A 12,916-nucleotide genomic window follows, 5' to 3' on the forward strand; every position below is an offset into this window, starting at 1 on the left:
TCTTATGTTCAGAAGCGTCTGGCCCAAATGTGAAGTAACTATAAGTTCCCCACTGTTACTCTGTAATATGAAGAGCACCTAGGCAAATAGTCACATAGGAAAACTTTGGTCTACTTAATGGCCCATTCCAAGACAGCTGGGCAACTCCTTGGCTGTGCCCTTATGAAGAAACAAGCTTTGGCAGCCCCAGGTGAGTACCCTCAATTGAACCTACCATGTCTTTTGGCCAGGGTGTGATGGTGACAATGGAGTATTGTGGCCACTGATGAGGATACACATCTGTTAAATTCTTCATGAATACCTTTCCTCACAGGTCTTCTCTTGAGCAGCCAGAATGACAGGAAAAAGATTGTTCTTAAGTGTAGGGATCCAGGGATTACTATCTGGGCTGCGTGTTTTCCATCTCTTATATCCATCTTCATGATATTATCAACTGAAAAGAGCCAGTGTTGCTTGTCTGAGATAGAAACAGGTTTACCGTAATGATGAACAGTAACACTATTACAAGGAACTTTAGGGTTAAACATCCTTGAGAAGATTGCTGTTAAAATCAATATGCAAATGCAGTCGTATTTAGATAGGTATGGCCCCCTTTGAAGAAAAGCAGATATATGAAAATGGGATTTTAAAAAAACTAGATACATTGGGAGAAATTATTCCTATTACAAAAGGATTATTTGCCTTACCAAAGGATTCACTGCTGGGTTCCTGCTAAATAGCTCCCTTAAGGCATTTAAAACAGGATCTGATTTACACAGTTTTTCAGGAATGCTTTTGTGGTTTTAAAAAAAATGGCATACCTGTTATGGATATAGAAATAGTTTTGCAGGGTTTTTTTTTTACTGTATCTTGCTATCATTATAGAGAAATTTCTTTCAACACAGAAAATGTGATTATGTAGATGTTTTAAACAGCTATTTAAATTTGTACTTTTGAATCTTAATAGGATTCCAGGCCTTTTTATGATCATATTTCCATCTCAAGGTTGAGGTGTGGGTATGTTTTATTTTTTTATTTTTTTTATTTTTTGGCTGGTTTGTGGGGCTTGAACTCTGGGCCTGGGGTGCTGTCCCTTAGCTCTTCAGCTCAAGGCTAGCGCTCTACCACTTGAGCCACTTCCAGTTTTCTGGTGGTTTATTGGAGATAAGAGTTTCAAGGACTTTCCTGCCGGGGCTGGCTTTGAACTGCGATCCTCAGATCTCAGCCTCCTGAGTAGCTAGGATTACAGGTGTGAGCCACCAGCAAACAACCTGATGGTTTTTTTTTTTTTTTGCCACATTAGGATTATTGTTACATAAGTGAGAAATTGAGTTCAGAAAAGGAAAGAGCTTTCCGCAAACTCACCTAGTGCCTTTGGCTGAGCTGAGAAGTTTTAATGTATCAGTTTGAATTTTATTCTAAGCTTTTAAATGTTTCACTTCCCTCAAATCTTACTAAGATGTGTTCTGTTCATGTATAGGATAAGTCTGGCTCCTTTCCATCCTTTTGACCCCATCCAGGGGAGTGTTGGCTCTGCATTGAGTCTGGCACACCTGACTGGCTCCTGTGCTGGGGGGTCTTGTGGGTCAGGTGATACTGTTGTGTTTAAGGATCCCGTTCCCTTAAGTATAGACCATGCCCCAGCCACACATTTCCTGGCTTTGGCTTTGGGCAGATTACTTAACATTTTGTCCCTTAGTTTTCTCATCTGTAAGGTAATAACTTTTATTTGGAGTTAATGTGAGGACTAAATAACATGAAAAGTTCCTAAACAGTACCAGCCTAACAACATAGCAATAATATTAGCACTTCATATTTGATCAGACTAGTGATGCCTCTTCGGTTTTAACTCTACATTATATATATATATATATATATATATATATTTTTTTTAATTATAAAGTTTGTCTTTAGGATTTCATAGGCACTTTGTGTTTCCATAGCAAAGGGTGGGAGCAGCCACCTTCTTCTTCACTCATTTCAGCTTCTGCCTATCATAGGATTCTAGAGAAGAATGACTTTCTCCTCTGTAGCATATTCTTAAACACACTCACACGCATACACACTGACTTGCTTTCCTAAAAACCCTGAGGCCCTGCAATCTAGCTAGAAAAGAAAGAAAACCATTCCAAGATATTTAATTGTACAGGGAGCTTACAGGATTGATCGAGAGCTTAGCTTTTTACAATAGTCCAGTGAATAAGAAATGCTCCTGACAAACGATCAATGATAGGATAATCACTCTTTATCCCCCTCCTCATTCTTACCTTCTTTCTTTCAGGAGAACAGGGTTCAGAAGTCAAAAATCTTTATAGACGCCGCTTTTAAATTAAGCAGAAAATAGACATTGACATATTTGTTAATCTCCCCTAAATCATTACCGGGGCTGGCTGCTTTGCTGTACAAGAAGACAGAGGCCCTCAGTGTTCAACACAACGGTACAACTAACTAGCCTAAGAGTAGGCTTTTATTTTTAGAAAAATAAAAAATTTTTAACTATTTATTCCCTAAAAACACACAAATTCTTGGTCATCTGATGTGCATTGTCAAAGTCAGTCTTGTCTTTGCTCTGTTACCTTTTTGAGGCAGCCCTTGAGGGAATGCTCCATGGTCTTCCTCAGGAGAGCCAGATCATTCTAGGTGTTAATTTCATTTGTTTTTTTAAAGATCTAGAGTAGCTTTATTGGGTGGGCAAAATCTCTGCTGTCCTGGAGCCAGCCTTCTTTTGTCTCTCCAACTTGGTGAAGCCTCTTCTACACCCTGTTCTGAGCCTTGCTTGCTCTTCACCAACTCTCCAGCTGCTCTCCCTTTTTTGGCTGCTGTTAAGATCATTTGTATGCTTGGCCCCTTTCAATCCTATGTAGGGGCTTTAGAAGCAGCCAGATCTGACTCTTTTTTTTTTTAATACTTTTTTTGTTGTAGAAATACTGTACAGAGGGGATACAGTTACATGAGCAAGGTAATGAGTACATTTCCTATCAAGCACTTTACCTCCTCCTTTTTTTCCCCTACCATCCCTGCCCTCCCATCTTCACAACTACACTCCCCTTTCTTCCTCCCCTCCCCGCCTAAACTGTAAAGTTCTTTTTTCAACATAGTGCCTTGTACATCTCATTGTTACAATGGGTCAACCTGGATCCCTATTTAAGCATTTTGTTTTTTCCCTTCCCCTCCCCAAGTTAGAGAAGTGGGCACCAACATCAAATACAGTGAAAACAGAGGTTACCGTGGGGAAGGAACATACAAAGAAAAAAAAAACACATGGTACATTATAAATACGTTAGGAACAATAGCAATGAATCCCTATCTTGGGATTCATTTCACTTGACATCACCTTATCTGGTCATATGTACATAGCTTTTGACCTTTTCTGCTTGTCCACTAGTTATTGCAAATAAAGGAAACCATAGGAAACCTATGTTTCTTTGGGCCTGGCTTACTTCACTTAATATAAGTTTTTCCAAGTCTTTCCATTTCCTAACAAATGTGGTGATGTCATTCTTTCTGATGGAGGCATAGAATTCCATTATGTATGTATGTATGTATATATGTATGTATGTATGTATAGAGAGAGAGAGAGAGAGTTGGATGGTGTTGGGCAAATCACTTTCTATTGCAGGGCCTTCATTTTCTTATTTGTAAAATAAATAACCTGTCTAAGGTTTGGGCCTCAGGATCATATAATATATGCGAAATCATCTTACAAAACCCTTGGTACTGTTGAGATATTCAGTTTGGCATTGAGATCAACAGCTGACCAGTTCTACATCTGAGTTGTGAATGCCGACCCATGAGGTGCGTGATCCTGAAAGGTTTGAGTGCGGTACCTGATGCACAGTAAATGCTCAGTAAATGGTGTCTTCCTATATGGCCCACATAGAGATATATGTGCATTCAAGCACAGTGTTGGTTGTTTTCCCAGAGGAAAAGGTTTAAAGGGTCTAGAACTCCCTTCTGTCCATGTCCACACACCTGCCATCCCTAGGCCTTGGCAAGGCTGTGATTTTACCTGCTTAAAATTTTAGACTTGCCTTGAACATTGTATCCAACCTATAATGTGGGTAGGAATTACTGGAGAGCTTGTCCTGATCTTAGTTATCCAGTGGTACTCAGACCAAGCTTCAGCTTTATTAGTAGCATACTGCTATCACCACTTAGCCTTGCTGAAGTAAAATTGATGTTACTGAAGCACTGGTCTGCTGCCCCATAAGCAAGAAGAGACAGCATGACGGAGTTCAAAAGCTTTGGGGGTCAAACTAATGCAGTTGAGTCCTGACACTTGTCGCTTTCTTAGTTTGTAACTTTCCATAAGTTACATAAATTCTTAGCATCTCACTTTCCTTACCTGCAAATACCATCCCTGTAAGGTTCTTGTGAAGATGAAATGAATGACTTAACAAATTTAAACCACCTAGAATGGTACTCAGTTCCCTAACAATATTAGCATGGTTTGTTGACTATATGTATTAGATAGCTAAGCAAAACTATCTTTTGAGCTGGGCAAGCTTTGCATTTGATATAACTTCACAAAACAATTATGAAATAATACAAAAAATGTCTGCTTTTTTTTCTCAGTTTATCTAGTGTTACCATCTTGTCCCAGGCACTTTATCATTTGCTCACACACATTTGTGTGTACACTCTCACGGCTCCACACCTATATATGTCTAATTTGAATTATTAGTCATCTGTAGACATCATGGTCTTTTGTCTGTTTACTATTTCTAAGAACATAGACTTTCTCTTGTATAACTACAACGTATTTATCAAAGCACAACCACAAACATGGGTACAATACACAAATTCATGAGTCATATTAAAATTGCCTTGTACTTGGTAGGCTTGTTCTCTACCTACTTGAACTACATTCCAGCCCTGATATGTATTTTCTGTCTCCTTTTAACTGGAATAATTCTTCAACCTTTCTTAATCTTTCATTTAGAGTACAGATCAGTTTTGTAGCATGTTCATCATTTGTGTTTGTCTTGTATTTCCCTGTAGTTAGACTCAGATCTGTGGGTTTTTTTGTAGGATATTGTATAAGTACTATTCTGCCCTTCTCAGTACATCTAACACAGGCACAAAATGCCTGTCTGTCCTATCACTAGTGATGGTCACTTTATTTGTAGTTTTGTTCACTAGGTTCATCTACTATAAAGTCATCATTTTCCCCTTGGTAATTGGCACTTTGTTAAAAGATACTCTGAGACTTTGTGAAAATTCTGTTCCCCAACAAACTTTTTTTGTTGTTGTTGGGGGGTGGGGGTCCGGTCGTGGGGCCTGAACTCTGGTCCTGGGCGCTGTCCCTCAGCTCTTCAGCTCAAGGCTAGCGCTCTACCACTTGAGCCACAGCGCCACTTCCTGCTTTTTTCTTATATGGTGCTGAGGAATTGAACCCAGGGCCTCATGCATGCAAAGCAAGCACTCTACCATTGAGCCACCTTCTCAGCCCCCAAGCTTTTTTTCTAATTTTTATTTTTTGCCAGTCATGGGCCTGGAACTCAGGGCCTGGGCACTGTCCATGAGCTTTTTCACTCAAAGCTAGCACTCGACTGCTTTGAGCCACAACACCACTTCCCATTTTCTGGTGGTTAATCAGAGATAGGAGTCTTACAGACTTTAATGCCTGGCTGGCTTTGAACCATGATCCTCAGATCTCAGCTTTCTGAGTAGCTATGGTTACAGGCATGAGCCGCTGGCACCTGACTCCCCAAAAAACTTTTGGGTTTTTTGTTGTTGTTGTTGTTTGGTCCGGTCGTGGGGCCTGAACTCTGGGCCTGGGCGCTGTCCCTCAGCTCTTCAGCTCAAGGCTAGGGCTCTACCACTTGAGCCACAGCGCTACTTCCGGCTTTTTTCTTATGTGGTGCTGAGGAATGAAACCAAGGGCCTCAGGCATGCAAGGCAAGTGCTCTACCACTGAGCCACCTTCCCAGCTCCATCCCCAAAAAACTTTTAAGCCACTAGTTTTAGTACCTATTGATGCTTCTTGGCAGAATCAATTATTATAATGGTTATAAAATGGTGATTTTATAATTTCATCATTCCTTCTACATTCTAATTATTACTCTGCTGGAGGGGAAAACATTCCTTTTCCATTTTCCCCCCATTTAATTATTTATATCAAGATGGATTTATATCATGACAGATTCTTATTTTATTCCATAAATATTCTAATAAGTATCACTTACTTTGGTGTCTTAGATTTGGCCAGTGGGACGCCTTCAAACTGGCTCCTATATCCTTCTAACAGCTAACATAAAGTAACACCATCTCAGGTGCTATTTTAGATTTTGTCACATGTTCCAAGCTTATCTCACATTTTCCATACCATATCCCTGGAGTCACCATTTCTTCTAAGTTATTTCCAATGGAAGCAAAACAGTGTTAGTTGCACTGTCACAGACATTCTAAGAAAATCATTGTAAAAAATACCATTAAGGCAAGTGCTGGTGACTCATACCTATAATCCTAGCTACTCAGGAGGCTGAGATCTAGGGATTGCAGTTCAAAGCCAGTCTGGGCAAAAAAATGATGAGACTCTTTATCTCCAGTTTACCAACAGAAAACCAGAAGTAGCACTGTGGCTCAAAGTGGTAGAACACTAACCTTGAGCAAAAGAGCTCAGGGACAGCACCAGGTGCTGAGTTCAAGCCCCCCAACCAACTGAAAAAAAAATTTAAAAAGATACTGTCAGCTTCCACCCATTTTTCTAGGCAGGCCCACTCATAGGAGAGGGTCATGGTGTCACTCACTACTACAAGTGACACCATGGCCCAATATTGAAAATACTGATTGTTTAAGAGAGAGGAGTCAGGAGTAGAATTTGGGCATCCAAAAACAACTATAAAAATGAAACTAGAAGCCGGGCGCCAGTGGCACACACCTGTAACCCTAGCTACTCAGGAGGCTGAGATCTGAGGATCATGCTTCAAAGCTAGCCCTTGCAGGAAAGTCTGTAAGACACTTTTTTTTTTTTTTTTGGTCGGTCATGGGGCCCGAACTCTGGGCCTAGGCACTGTCCCTCAGCTCAAGCTAGCACTCTACCACTTGAGCTACAGTGCTACTTTCGGTTTTTTCTGCTTATGTGGTGCTGAGGAATCAAACCCAGGGCCTCATGCATACAAAGCAAGCACTCTACCACTGAGCCACCTTCCCAGCCCTCCGTGAGACTCTTAACTCCAACAAACCACCAGAAAACCAGAAGTGGCTCTGTGGCTCAAGTGGTAGAGCACTAACCTTGAGCTAAAGAGCTGAGGGTCAGTGCCCAGGCCCAGAGTTCAAGCCCCACGACCAAAAGAGTCTCACAGACTTTCCTGCTGGGGCTAGCTTTGACCAAATAATAAAAATAACAAAACTAGAGTCAGTTGCCAGTGGCTCACATATGTAATTCTAGCTACTCAGGAGGCCAAGATCTGAGGATTGTAGATTGAAGCCAGCCTAGGCCATGAGTTCAAGCCCCAATATGGCACTGAAAAGGAAAAAAAAAACATGGGGTCAGAGGCATGGCACAGTTGCTAGAGCATTAGCCAGTAAGCCAAAGCATCAGGAGCCGAGTTTGAGTTTCCGTCTCATACTGAAAAAGGCAAAGGAAACCCTAGGTGCTATAGTTACATCCCTGGTCTGTTAACATGCGTTTATGTATACTACTTACTGCTCGGCTCATTCAGCAGCCCAAGGCTGTTTATGGCTTATGATACATAGTAGCATAAAGAGCAAGGCCTGTTTTCAGACAGGCATGACTGAAATAGAGCTTTCTATTCTGCATCCCAACACCTGAGCTCATGTATTTGTCAGCTTTGGCAACAAAGCACATCAGATTGTTCCCAACACCAGGGACAGTCACCCACTGCTCCTTCAGCTACACTTATTTTTCCTTACTAGGCAGGCAGTTAAATTTTCAGTATTGATTGCAGATTCTATTTTGAAAGCAATTAGGAAGGAAAGTACAATATAGCAACACCTCTACTAGAACTCAATTGACTGGGGGAGGGGTTCTCCTTGTTATAAGAATTCTAGTTTCTTCTCTGTTAAGTGAAGGTATAGTATGCTTACATTCTCTGTGGCACGCATGGCGGGGGCAGAGATACCTTTGCCTTTTTTACTCTTCTTTTTCTCTTAGCCCAAGAACCAGAAGATCTCTGTCACCTTAGGCAGTGATTGGCTCAGCTGTTTGCAGCCTAGGTGGGCGAGCAAGAACTGATCCACTGAGCTGACACAGACACTTGGATCTAGCTCTAATCTAGATTGGATTCCAAACCCAACATTAGAACCTGTGAGGAACTGAAGTTTGCAATATTACAGTCAGGGGCTCACCAGTTTGACAGATGACTGGTGTGGACATAGAGAAACCAGAACTGCAAGTTTGTGCCCCGCATAGGGGTAGCTCTCCCACCACATCCCTCACCTAGACTAGTCCAGCTGCTTTAACACTGGTAATTGGGTGATGTATAGCAGCCCTGCCTTGTGGGCAGGTAGCAAGCTGATTCGAGGTTCAGGCCTCTAGGTGGTGTTTCTCCTACCTGGGAAGGCAGAGCTGCCATCACTGCTTTCCTACCAATGACCTCCACAGGAAAAGAGGACATGTGGGCTCCCCATGGCGAGGGAAGGACAGGACTGATAGCTCACAGAGTCCTGTCATGCACCAAAGAGATGTGAAGTCGGCCAAGAGCTGGCTCCAGAGGGAAGCCTACCAGAACGATGGTTGCTTCTGTGCTGAGATTCCTAGTCACCACCAGGTGTGACAGGCAGCTTTATCTAATTGCAGGCACCCCAGAGCTGAGCTCAGCTGAGCGGAAGGAGCTGGAGAACAAGATGAAGGAGCGGGAGGAATTTCTAATTCCCATTTACCATCAGGTAGCTGTACAGTTTGCTGACTTGCACGACACACCAGGCCGGATGCAGGAAAAGGGTGTTATTAACGTAAGTGTCATGGTGCCTCTCCTCAGAATTGTCAAAGACCCATGAGTTTGTCATGTACACAGGCCCACAAGCAGGGGGCCATTAAGGCCGATGAAGACAGCTTGTATAGACAAAGCCATTTCAAAGTTGTTTTTCCTGTTTTATACATCTATTATCAGCTTGAAAACAATTGTGACTTAGGTTTCCATAGACTCCTTAGGAAGCAGACTCCATTTTACTAAGGGGGAAACCGAGTTACACATGCCTTTATTGGTGACAGATGCCCAGGTGGATTCCTGCAGTGTCGAGGTTCCAATAGTAGCTGATTCACTTTTGATCTGCATTCAAGTTGTTTGAGCCATATGCTCAAAGATACCTCCTTCCACTCTGGCTTTCTTCCCCTAGAACCTCAATCATTATGGAGGGAATGTATGCTGAGTCTGAGGCTGGCCACAGTGCTGTGGCCTGCAGAATAGTTGTAGTTGGGGGGCAGCTGAAGGTGACGAGAGCTCATGGCTGGCTCTGGAGTCTGTGAAGGGCTTGCCTAGAAAATAGGAATTGGGAAAGACTAGGGTTTGAATGCAGGGCATTATATGCTATCACTCAAGCTACACCTCGAGTCAGAGCACAGTTTTGTCTGTAGTTCCCTCAGGCTGAGTGCTGAGCAGTGATCAGGGCTGAGGTGACCAATTCTTTTTTTGGTTGTTGGTCATGGGGCTTGAACTTGGGCCTGGGCACTGTGCCTGAGCTGTTCTGCTCAAGGCTAGCTCTCTACCACTTGGAGCCACAGCGCAACTTCCAGTTTTTTGGTGATTAAATGGAGAGAAGAGTCTCTCAGACTTTCCTGCCTAGTCTGGCTTTGAACCACGATCTTCATATCTCAGCCTCCTAAGTAGCTAGGATTATAGGCATGAGCCGTAAAGCCCAGCTGACTAAGCTTATTCTTATCTGCCTGTAGGACATCCTAGATTGGAAAACATCTCGTACCTTCTTTTACTGGCGGCTGAGGCGTCTCCTGCTGGAGGATCTAGTCAAGAAGAAAATCCACAATGCCAACCCCGAGCTGACTGATGGCCAAATCCAGGCCATGTTGAGACGTTGGTTTGTAGAAGTGGAAGGAACAGTGAAGGTAGGTAGTTATTGCTTCTCACCCCACCTGAGGCTTGTCACCTAAAAATCCACATGCTTCCAGGGGCACAAGTGGGGGGAGCCTAGACTCTAAGCTGAATCTTAGCCCAGAAACATGTGCGACATCACAGAACATATTTTCAGCTCACACAGTCATTTAGCAAACTCAGATACTGCACTAGGCCTTGGAGACATGGCAGTAAAAGAGAAAGTCATTGGTCCTGCACAACAGTGTGGCTGGGGCTAAACTCAGCAAGGAGCAGAGTTACCGAGCATGGAGCTCAGATACCCAAACTTGGGAAAGGAGGAGGGAGACTTCTGGAGGAAGTGGTATCTTAGCAGAGACAAAAACAAAGTGGGAACAAATGTGAAGAAAAGATTGGATTGTGGGGGCAGGGAAAGAGTGAATGTGTCAGGCAGAAGAAATAGTATGTTCCAAGGCATAATAGCAAAAGCAGCATGCATCCAAGGAACTGCAAATCTTTCAAGATGACTCAGAGATTGGGTGCCAATAAGTAAAGGGAAGAGACCTAATTTGCATAAGGCTCTGTAAGCCGCCAAGGGCTCTGGACTTGGTCTTGAGATCTGTGGAAGTCACTAGAGTATTGTTAGCAGCAGGGTAACATTTTCGGATTTCTCTTTTATAAACACCACTTGGGGAGCTGTGGAGGATGGACTCAAAGGGAGTAGAAGCAGGAGGCCTAATAGGACATGATAGTACTATAATGTAATACAGAGGAGGATGCTAGGACCACAACTGAAGATCTGATTTCAAGTCAGAGGTTGAAGGAAGAAACTATGCACCTGCCATAGTCTCAGGGTGATCTCATGGAAAGTGCTTGAGCCTTGCAGCCGTGATCTCATTGAGATACTTGCTCTTGGGCTGGGATGAGACAGGACAGGGTGACATAACAGAGCAAGAGCACCTGTCTTTGCTCCTAGGAGAGGGAGGCAGGGGAGTGAGAGGAAAGGAGGGAAAGAGAATGTATGTGCAGCATTGACACTATGTATGTGTATGCATGTGTGTGTGTGTATACAGATACATATATTTATCAGAATTAGTGGTAATAGAGGCTCAAAGTTTATTTGTCTATCTTTCTGAAAATGACATGATGGTCTTGATGGAGGCTGGTGGTGGTAGCATGAAGGTCCTGTCCTATGAAGAGTCACTTTAGCCTTTTTGGAAAGTGTTGCTTGAAGTCTCAGCTAATTGTTCTCAGAAAGGAGCACCAAGGATTCAGCGGTAGTTTTAAAGCTAGTAAAGTAGGATACTTCAGAGATTCACCTTTGTGTTAAGTCTGCCCGAGTTCTTTATGACTGAAAAGCTATTTTGGATAAATATCTCAGATATGCAGCAAGGGAACACAGCATTCTCCAACATTTGGTTCAGGTTAAGGTCAGGCCATGGTATCATAATTGACTGAGACAATTTTGTCAGTGGCTACTGGCAGCTTCCAGTGGAAGTTGGCATTGAAAGTCACGCAAGTGTAAAATAAGAGGTTGTTCTCTAGTTAAGAGTGGCCAGCTAGGTAAATGGAGTGTGTGTGTATATGTGGCCCACACGCCTTCCTACCACATTAGTTACTAATAGACATGCACAGCCTCAGTGGGCTCAAGGATGAGGAGAAGGAATAGCTTCCCTCCAAGCGTAAAGTGAGGAGCTAGGCCCCTCACTTTCTCCTTAGCATCCTGCTCCCAGGAGACTAGTGTGTCTGAAGAAACAGGTCATTGTTATCTCTCCTCAAAGGAGAGAGCACTAAGAGCATAGGCTTCTGGCTGGATCTCTCCTCAAAGGAGAGAGCACTAAGAGCATAGGCTCCTGGCTGGAACTTAAGTGTACAAGACACCTCCCAGCCCCGCAGTTCAGAAAGGAGTTGTCCAAACACTGGGGACCAACTTTACCCGAGAACTGAGATTATTTCCCTTGCCTCTGACTACAAAGCACGTACTCATGAGCTTTTCGTTCCAGGGGACAGAAGGAGGGAAAGGAAGGACGACAGATCCTGTAAAGTCAGGGTGTGTGGCTTTGAAACCTCCTTCTACATTGTGCAGGCTCAGCAGGACCTAGTCAGTGTGGGGTGGGTGATAAAATCTTCAGCGCCCTTGAGAGAAGAAAGTGTTGCAGTGTTCAGAAGCCCATGTGCTGCTTCTGAAGGGCTGACACCAAAGCTGCTTGATATTAGGAAATGGCTTAAAACCACCTATTCCTATTTTTTTAACTCTTCAAACAGCCCCAGATCCATCTCTCAAGTACAAAGATGAGCTGAGACTAGACTATGACTTTACACCAAGAAGTGACCCTCTGATCCTCATTGTGGTTACTAGTAAGGAAAGACATGTCAGGATAGGCATCTGCAAGCTGTGCTTTTGTGTTCTTTGACCCCAGTGAATTTGTTTTCTTAATCTTAATGCTGAAAAAAAGGGGGGGGAGGATTTCCAGGACAGAAAATTGGAGGCAGTAGGATATTCTATAACTGAGCAATATAATTCTTTTGTTTCCCTTAGCAGTATCTGTTACCATGAGTTACAGAATTCTGTTTGAGTCCACTGGGACAGTCCTTTTGTAGGAAATAGTTGAGTTTATGGTTCATAGTTTCACTGCAGGCAGAAGCAAAGCAGCACTGCAGCTCCCTGGGAAAAAAAAAAAAGTGTCGTTTGAATTGGATTGTAAGAACACAGAACACACTGGTTTCATGTGCATGTTTCCTGTGTTGATTGCTAGCTCACACAATTTGAAGTATGTGGTTTTGCAAATAGGCCAATTGATTTGCTATCCCAAAACTCTTAACAGTAAAAGTTGAGATTAGGACTCTTCTTGGAACACTGAAAATGTGGGGTTTAGAATTCCATAAACTTTTGGGATATCAGCTTTGTACTTACTGGCATAGGCATCTTTTTTAAGCTTCCATTT

At 42.9% G+C, this 12,916-nt stretch overlaps 1 protein-coding gene across 2 annotated transcripts in view; it reads left to right on the top strand.

Annotated features, from left to right (window-relative positions):
- The window catches only part of Acaca (acetyl-CoA carboxylase alpha), a 243,975-nt gene that overhangs the window by 223,395 nt on the left and 7,664 nt on the right, over positions 1-12,916 (top strand). For both annotated transcript variants that reach the window (XM_013013338.1, XM_013013339.1), the window contains 2 exons: positions 8,744-8,898; positions 9,836-10,006. In XM_013013338.1, coding sequence (XP_012868792.1) covers positions 8,744-8,898; positions 9,836-10,006 — 326 coding nt within the window. The remainder of the gene's footprint in view (positions 1-8,743; positions 8,899-9,835; positions 10,007-12,916) is intronic.

Source organism: Dipodomys ordii, unplaced genomic scaffold (assembly GCF_000151885.1).
Source record: "Dipodomys ordii isolate 6190 unplaced genomic scaffold, Dord_2.0 Scaffold19, whole genome shotgun sequence".
NCBI classification, from domain to species: domain Eukaryota; kingdom Metazoa; phylum Chordata; class Mammalia; order Rodentia; family Heteromyidae; genus Dipodomys; species Dipodomys ordii.